The sequence below is a fragment of the Polyodon spathula genome, chromosome 8 (assembly GCF_017654505.1).
Source record: "Polyodon spathula isolate WHYD16114869_AA chromosome 8, ASM1765450v1, whole genome shotgun sequence".
In the NCBI taxonomy this organism is placed as follows: domain Eukaryota; kingdom Metazoa; phylum Chordata; class Actinopteri; order Acipenseriformes; family Polyodontidae; genus Polyodon; species Polyodon spathula.
This window is the reverse complement of record NC_054541.1, coordinates 43,982,584-43,990,625: the sequence shown is the minus strand read 5'-3', so window position 1 is coordinate 43,990,625 and position 8,042 is coordinate 43,982,584. Positions and strand designations below refer to the sequence as shown.

The 8,042-nt window shown below is 37.5% G+C and overlaps 1 protein-coding gene across 4 annotated transcripts in view; it reads right to left on the bottom strand.

Annotated features, from left to right (window-relative positions):
* Positions 1–373: 373 nt before the first annotated feature.
* The window catches only part of LOC121320004 (homeodomain-interacting protein kinase 2-like), an 81,604-nt gene continuing 73,935 nt past the window's right edge, over positions 374–8,042 (bottom strand). For all 4 annotated transcript variants that reach the window (XM_041258068.1, XM_041258066.1, XM_041258067.1 and 1 more), the window contains exon 15: positions 374–7,320. In XM_041258068.1, coding sequence (XP_041114002.1) covers positions 6,859–7,320 — 462 coding nt within the window. In that variant the 3' untranslated portion in view covers positions 374–6,858. The remainder of the gene's footprint in view (positions 7,321–8,042) is intronic.

Here is an 8,042-nt window from a genome sequence, read left to right as displayed (position 1 = left end):
ACCTTCAGCACATGTCCCCAAAACAGAGCCTGTATTTATACAGTCAGTTTATTTTAGAAATGGGAGCTTTTGTGAACAAAACAGAGCATCCCTGGTAACATAATCTAAGGGGTATGTCATATCAGATTGAATGCTACGTAAATATGAACAATATGAAAATGTGAAAAAAGATCTGTACCGTGTGGAGAGGTTAAAAAACAAGGTGCCAGTGAAAAGACACTGAACCCACAATGAAGCTTAACCTAGGGACGTACTGAATACAGTGCCTGTGTGTACCGGTTATAAAGAGACATCTCAAAGCGTTAGTCTTTATCATTCAGCACCACAGACATTCAATCGAAACAAACAGCAAACAACAAAGAAGACACAGGTGCAGTGACTTAAAACAGTTTAATGTAAATCCAAGACAAAGTGTGATTACATTTCTACACATATACAATATGCATATGTGAGCATACAAATTGTGATTAATAACTCGATTCACCTGGGAGACCGAAAAAATGATCAAAAGTAACAGTGAATAACAAGCTATAACATAGTTCACCACAACGGGAGCCCCACTCTCACCCTACAGTTAGTAAATATAACAATTAAAATAACTATATTCTTCTATAATGTATTTTCTGTTACAATTTTCTGTAAATTTACAATGCTATCATTAGTATTCAAGACTAATAGAAATTCACTCCATTTTTCTACAACGAAAATGATTATTAAGAGAAGCACACAATGTCTTAATGGTAACACAAGCGCTTAGTAGCCAGTACTCGACCGGTTAAGAATTATTTATTTTTAAACATTCTATAAGCCAGTAAAATATCCATTCTCATAACATACCTTTAACATCAGACTAAGGATCAGGATACATATATTTCTACATCTTCAGATTAATAAGAGAGACGATACACTTCTTCCCTCCCCTCCCAAGAAGCATTAAAAGACAAATAAACCACAGAGAAAGAAGTACACAAGGAAATACTGCGCCACACGATCATTATTTTCACAAAGACCAGCATGAAATAACACTCTATACAGAAACCATACACACACAGAAGGAACAGAAGCGATCCGGGTTAGTTACATTAGGTTGAGAAGAGCCTGTAGAAAATACTTTGTTGTGATTTTTGTTTTGTGTGTTCCTGGCTAGGGTAGGTCCTTAAGTGGGCTAATACTGAACTTTACAATGTGTCAGTTTAATGGGATTAAAGCTAACGACATATTTCCATCGATCTAAACTGTTATGCACTTCCATACGCTACATAGACTGCAAACGTGCAGTTTTGAAAGAAGCACGATATCTGGTACCATACAAAGGCCCTGGTTAAATTAAGCTCTAGATGGGAACAAGCATTTAGGGAAATGTAACTTTGTGCATTAGAAATGGAGAATGTATTTTTTTTTCTTTTTTTGATTTGATTATTACAGTACATCATCAATGACCAATTTATACTTTTCTAAAACTCCAGATAAAAATGAATTAAATTGAAGGGGCCTTAGTTAAAGAAAGCTCTCACCTTGTGTGTTCTGCTTTCAGGTAGTATGTTATTGTTATACTTCCTATTAAAACCTAGAAACTACAAAAAAAAGGTTTTATTTAAGTTTAAAAATGGTAATACACATTTGCTATAACATGCTGCTTTCATAACTGCCTGTGAAACCTCCCATAGCGAATGGAAGTGTACATACGATTGCTGAGGTTTATGAAGATATTTAATTAGCTAGAACCACATTAACTTTAACATGGGTATTTAATGTGCTTATAGAGGTATAACATATGAATACAACTGAAAAAAGTTATAACAATGTCATAGTTACAGAGGCGGAGTAGAAACCCAGTGAATTTGATTCGAAAACAAAGCCCCACTGAGCCAGCATAAAGGTGGAAACCAAACCATCTTTTCTTTTTGTGTTTGCTCCCATTTCTACATTCATTTGTTAAGACATTCTCGGGGAAAGGAGGGTTTGGACCCCAATCAAATGAAAACATTTGTACAAAACTGCTTTTATTCTTTGATTCAAATTATTATTATTTTTTTTGGTTGTGTTAAGAAATTGGACTTTGCATGACATCAAAGAACCAGCAATAAAAAAAAAAAACAAGTAATATAAATTAAAAACTAAAAAGGTTAAGTCAAAGTAGAATGCGTAACTTTTAATACCTGTAATACTATCCTTGCCAACCCTCTAACATGAAGGGCTATGTATGTATTCAGCACAGGTGACAGCATTTTTCTTATTTTCTCCCCAATTTGGTAAGCCCAATTATTATTGTTTACTTCAACCCGGCTCACTGCCACCGCTGCCACCCCCACTCTGACTCGAGGGGGACGAAGATGGACATACGCGTCCTCCGAAATGTGTGGTGTCAGCTATCTGCCTCTTTTCACTCCCCCCCCTCCCCCGGGCGGTGCTCGGCCAATTGTGCGTCGCACCCTGGGAATCCCACCCACGGTCGACAGTGGAATAGCCTGGACTCAAACTGGCAACCTCAAGGCTATGCACCATGCACTCCTCACGCCTTTACTGGATATGCCACTCGCATTTCTGTATTCTAACAACAGTAACACAGACGCATCACTCTTATACATCTTGGAAACCCTCTCATGAGAACCAGAAAAACACGTTTTGGATAAAGAACACTGTTAACTACCCACGACACATTTTGCACACTGTCAACTTCCCGTTACTCACACAGCATCACACATACTTGTAACTTTTGATTTGCTTAACTTATCAGGTTCAATACAAAATGGAGGTGTTGAGTATTGTTTTTACTATCAATGGTAGACTACCATAACACAAATTCCGTGTGGTTTAAAAAAAAAAAAAAAAAAAAACCAACAAAAAAAAAAACATGGGGCTCATACACTTGACATCAACAATCTTGAATTTGGGTTTGTTTTCAAAACAGTATACATTATTTTTGTGTTTGTCTTTTTTTTTTTTTTTATAAAAAATATCAGCAGTTCATCTATGTACTGACATAAATGACTTCATGTATTAAAGATCACAAAGTATCCAGGACTGTACTGTGGTATTATGAAGCAGATGCATTAAGGGGCTACTTATTACAAAGAAAGTATAGACTAGCAGCACTGATTCGTCACCAATGGCAACAGAGAACATGTTTTTAATTGGTCTTTCACATTCAGTTACATTCAGTCTGTACCACTGAATTTGTATTTCTTTCCAGGCCTACAGTAAAATGAACATCACGTCTACAACTTTTTAATATTATTATTATTATTATTATTATTATTATTAACTAGCATGGTACATATTGTGGCCTATCTAATGTCATTAAAGGTTTTGCTTTAACTCAGTTTTTAAAACATTTATTTCATAAATAAAGTAACAACTGATATACATGAAACTATTCTACTGATGTTGTCAAAGCCCACAACAGTCTTGAACAATGTTATAAACATCACATTGAATTGTATTCAGAATATTACACTATAATGTCCGAGTTAAAGCTCTGTGAATAGGACCTAGTATATCTCAATATATTTGTAGTCCTTTCCAAAGAAAAGTTGGCAAGGACAGTTTTTTCTAAAATAAGTTTTTTCACACATGGAAACATACAAGAAGGCTTCCATTTTAAACAAAGGAACAAAAAACAGGTATGGATATTATTGCCTGGCAGTCATGGACAAATGGGGATGATAATAACACAATAATCATCATCATTATTATACAACTGTATTTCTTTGGTGAATAAAATAAAATAAAAATGACTAAATAACACCCACGCGGTTCTAACGCTTTCTTTCTTTTCTTTGTGGAAGTTTGTTGGTTAGCTCAGATGATGCGGAAGGGAGGGAGGCAGACAGGCCGGGAAGGGAGAGTGTCTACCGAATGGAATGTTTTAAAGACAATTCTGTGAAGTCAAATTTTTAGTTTCTGCGAAATTCAGCTCAATTCACAATGTGCTTAAGTCAATACTCCCCATTGAAAACCAAACTGTCAGTGTACAGTATTCTAAAGTTTCTCACTGCATTAAACCCCCAACTTTCAAAATGATTGCAGACTATTGTGAAAATGTGTAAAAACTAATAAAATGGTCTGATTATCGAATCCATCTTTGTAGAAATGTCTGTTTTTAGGGGGAGGGTTGCGTGAAACAAGTTGGGGTTTAATACAATCAGTTATTCCTTCCAGCCTCTGCTGCACCCAAAATAGATTTTAAGATAAAGCACTGTACCTAATTTACAGCAGCTCAAATCAGTGTTAATTTTCTTCACAAATGGGGCCTTGGTTTTAAAACAGCCCCGTGTAAATTAAAAAAACAAAAAAAAAAAAAAAATTTATCAATTCATACTGCTAGTACAGTGTACAGGAGTATTGCAACAACCTCTAAATGCTAACATACCTTCACCAGAAAACTATTTTAGCATTTATATTTCATTTGTGCTGAACCAGCTAATATGGGTCTATCCAAAATGTTAGCAGACATATAGCTAAGAAACATAAAAAAAGGATTCAAAACACAAATCACTTTCTTCACTAAACTGTTGTATGTGCCTAATTCATATAATATAAAGAAATAGATTACAAATCAAAACCTGAAACACTGGCTAAAATAAAGCTTAAAGAATTACACCAAAATAACCCTACATGTTTCAAATTAAGCAGCAAACAGAAGACGCCTTAGTCTAATTATCAAGTCAAACTTAGCATCTAGCTATCCATTCTAAGCTGTTTTATTTCTATCCTGTATAACACATTTTAACATGTTGTTTACAATTTAAACAACATTCCAAAAAGCTTCTTCCAGTTGAAGGCTAAAGCACAGCTTTGTGAATTTTCCACACAATATCTTCAGTTGAAATCTGTTTGACTATTTAGCAGGACCTCCAACTAAACCTGAATCATTTCAATTAGTCACAGTAACAGATTTATTCAAACAGTTATGTGTCATTTTGACACCATTCATTTTTTGCACCAACATACTCGAACCCAACCTCTCAATTCCAAAACGGATGTAACCCACTCCACCAATTTCCTCTTTGATCTTTCTCGTCAACGCCTCACAAATCTCACACATCCCATACAAATATTCACTCTTTCATTGAGTTGCATTGATTTGGCTGGCTAATTCAGACAATGACATGCCAATAAATACAGCAAGATTCTCCCTGTTATGCCACAGTCAAAGGAACCATACCCCACTTACTGCGGTTGAATACTTGAGTGAACAAGATGAGTTAATGTCCAGTAAGGGATATACAGCGTACTGTAACAGGCTGTCAAAGGGGTGTTGCCCTTCCCTTCCCCAGCCTCTGAATGTCAGAATCAGTCCTGTTTCAGTAGTTCAATAGATTGCAGATCCGGTGGGTTGGATTACAGCATCAGCACGTTGGTCTGCATAGCAGGGTACATTTCTTTAACTGCTGTATAATACCCCTCGACTCATCGCATTTCTCATGGGAACTACACCTCACAATAAAAATGCATACACATATATCACAGAACTGCATGCTTATATGGCACTTCATTTAATCTAAACTCTTTCCTTGGATAGTTTTACCACGGCAAGACTAACAGCTGTTGTGGTACAGTGTGTCACAGTGACAGGAGAAAAAAAAACAAAAAACACAGTATATAAAAACTGTATATAATGGCTGCAAGGAAAGTACCATTTGCAACCCAGCAGTACAAACATTATTTTTGTTATGAACCGAAGTTACCCTAGTAAGTACCAAACTCTGTTGAGATTTCACAAAAGGGTTTGCAGCTAATACCAAAAACAGTGAGTCAATGTTTACAATATCAAACAGACTAAATGTGCTTATTTAGCAGTTTGTGGAGACCAGGACTGGACACATTAACACATGAGACTATTTCAGGCCTAGCTCACACCTGGAAGTTAAAAGAGGGTCTCAACCACAAGAACAACAAGAACAGAAAAATCAGCAATCTAGGTAGCCTCCAAACCAGCCTCGGTTCTGCCAATTTCCAGTGAAGTAAACTTTAAACTGTACCTGCAAATCTGTAAGGCACTACGAGGGAACAATGTTAAACGCTAAGACTATGAGTAGTTACAGTTGCACAGATGTGCTAAGGATAGACCACACACGGGGCATTAGCGCGCACACACACCTAGACGATCACATTGTACATGCCGTGTTATCATAACCGCTCTGTGCAATCACATTAAGAGAAACAAAATCTATTGGTATCAAGGGTTTAAAAAGAGAGCATACTGCTACACTTTAAAGGGACCCAGCTAAAATATCCACCTTGAAGGGAATAAAACCAGAAAAAGAATACACTTCCTTAAAATTAACAGAACAAAAAAAAAAGCTATAAATTATCTAGAAATTAGATAATTAGATAAACACACACACACACACACGTGTCGATTTGAAGAGGGCGAGCTTGTTCCCTCATCTCTCATTTGGAAATTGTTAGACAGTTCAAGGCCATCCATTTACATTGAAGAGCAGCAGGGATATTTTTCGTCTTTTACACTATGAGGTGATCATAACCTTCTCATTTGAGGTCACTTGTAGAGTGAAAAATTACCATTCCATTTACTGGTCATTAAAAAAATTGAAATAAACGAAAAATAAATAAATATAAAACGGCACCTCTCTCAAAGGCCTTTTGGTGCAGGATAGGACATTGAAAATGGAAAGATTTGCCTTCAAGGATTGCTACTAGTTGAATGAGCACTGGCCTGTTTATTTTAATATTTCTTTAAAAGCAAATTTAAAAAAAAATTCCTCCCCACTTCTTATTTGTGGGGTGATTTTGTCTTTCCTTTATTTTTTTTGTCTTCAAGTTTAAAAGGTCGTTTTTCTGACGCCTTGCGTGTTTTCTGTCTAAAGCAGCGTTGTTCTTGCTCCAGTGTTTTCAGAGGTAACGGTACTGGTTCACCTTGGTGGGACTCAGTGGGTATCCAGTGTAGACAGCAGAAGCTGGTGATGCACTTATGTACGTCTGGTGGGCAAACTGCGCCTGATACTGGCTGGGGTGAACGGTGGGTGAGGGGAGGAGCTGGTGACCCATACTGACTGGAACCTGGTGGACGATGCCTGCAGGGTAGGTCGTGTGCTGGACCGTGTGACGGGCCGAGCCCTGCGACGCCACAAGGTGGGCAACGGTCCCTGTGGAGCCCAGGGCGGTGGGCGCAGTGTAAGTGTAGAGATGTGGCTGCCCGGGAAGGTGGGCGGCCGCTGCCAGGTGATGGTGCACGCCCGTGTGCGAGGGGCTGTGGTGTGGGAAAGAGTAAGGTGCCTGTGCTATAGTGGGGGTGATGTAAGCCTGCTGCCTGCGGTGACCTCCGTTTCTCTCTGCCGCCAAGTGCTGCTGTGCCTGTGGACGAGTCAAAGAAAGACAAGGCTGTTTACATGATTTAAGGTATTTATTAACGCAAGGTAGGGAGGCTTGGATTTTGGCAGACACTGAACAGTTTTCATCTCTAAATTATTATTTGTGTGCTGTTGAAGAGGGATGTTAAAAAATGCAAAGAGCCCAAGAGTAGAGACCCCAATATCCCAACTTCAGAAATGTATTTTTTTTTTTCCTGTAAAGTTATTGGCAGCTTCTAACTATTATTTCATTTGTTAAAATATTTACACAGGAGTAGTTTTTTCTCGAGACGCTCTGTTACTAAAACAGGATTAAAGTCACTCCAATGTTAGTTTCAATGTCAGTATCAATCCGAATACAGTCAAAAGAACAGAAAATATAAAAGCAACATCAGTACTGCAGAAGTAGCAAACGGTTAACAAAACATCACCTATTTTTGACGTAGATCAAGTGCTACGACTTTTCTGAAACAAGTTTACATTTCCTAGGTTGCCTAGAAAATATAGCATACAACAGCTTAAGAGCAAGTGGTAGTAAATCTTGATGTGGAAAGTGTACAGCTGTAAATACAAAATGAGTGCTATCAAATCATAAAAGAACAGAATAACTGGATCCTGCAGCCACCATATGTTCATGTAAACAAGTTCCTGCATATATCTCCATATATCGTGGTAAAGAAAGCTGTACAACTGCAAGGTCATGGCGAGAGACAGAGAGAGAGAGAG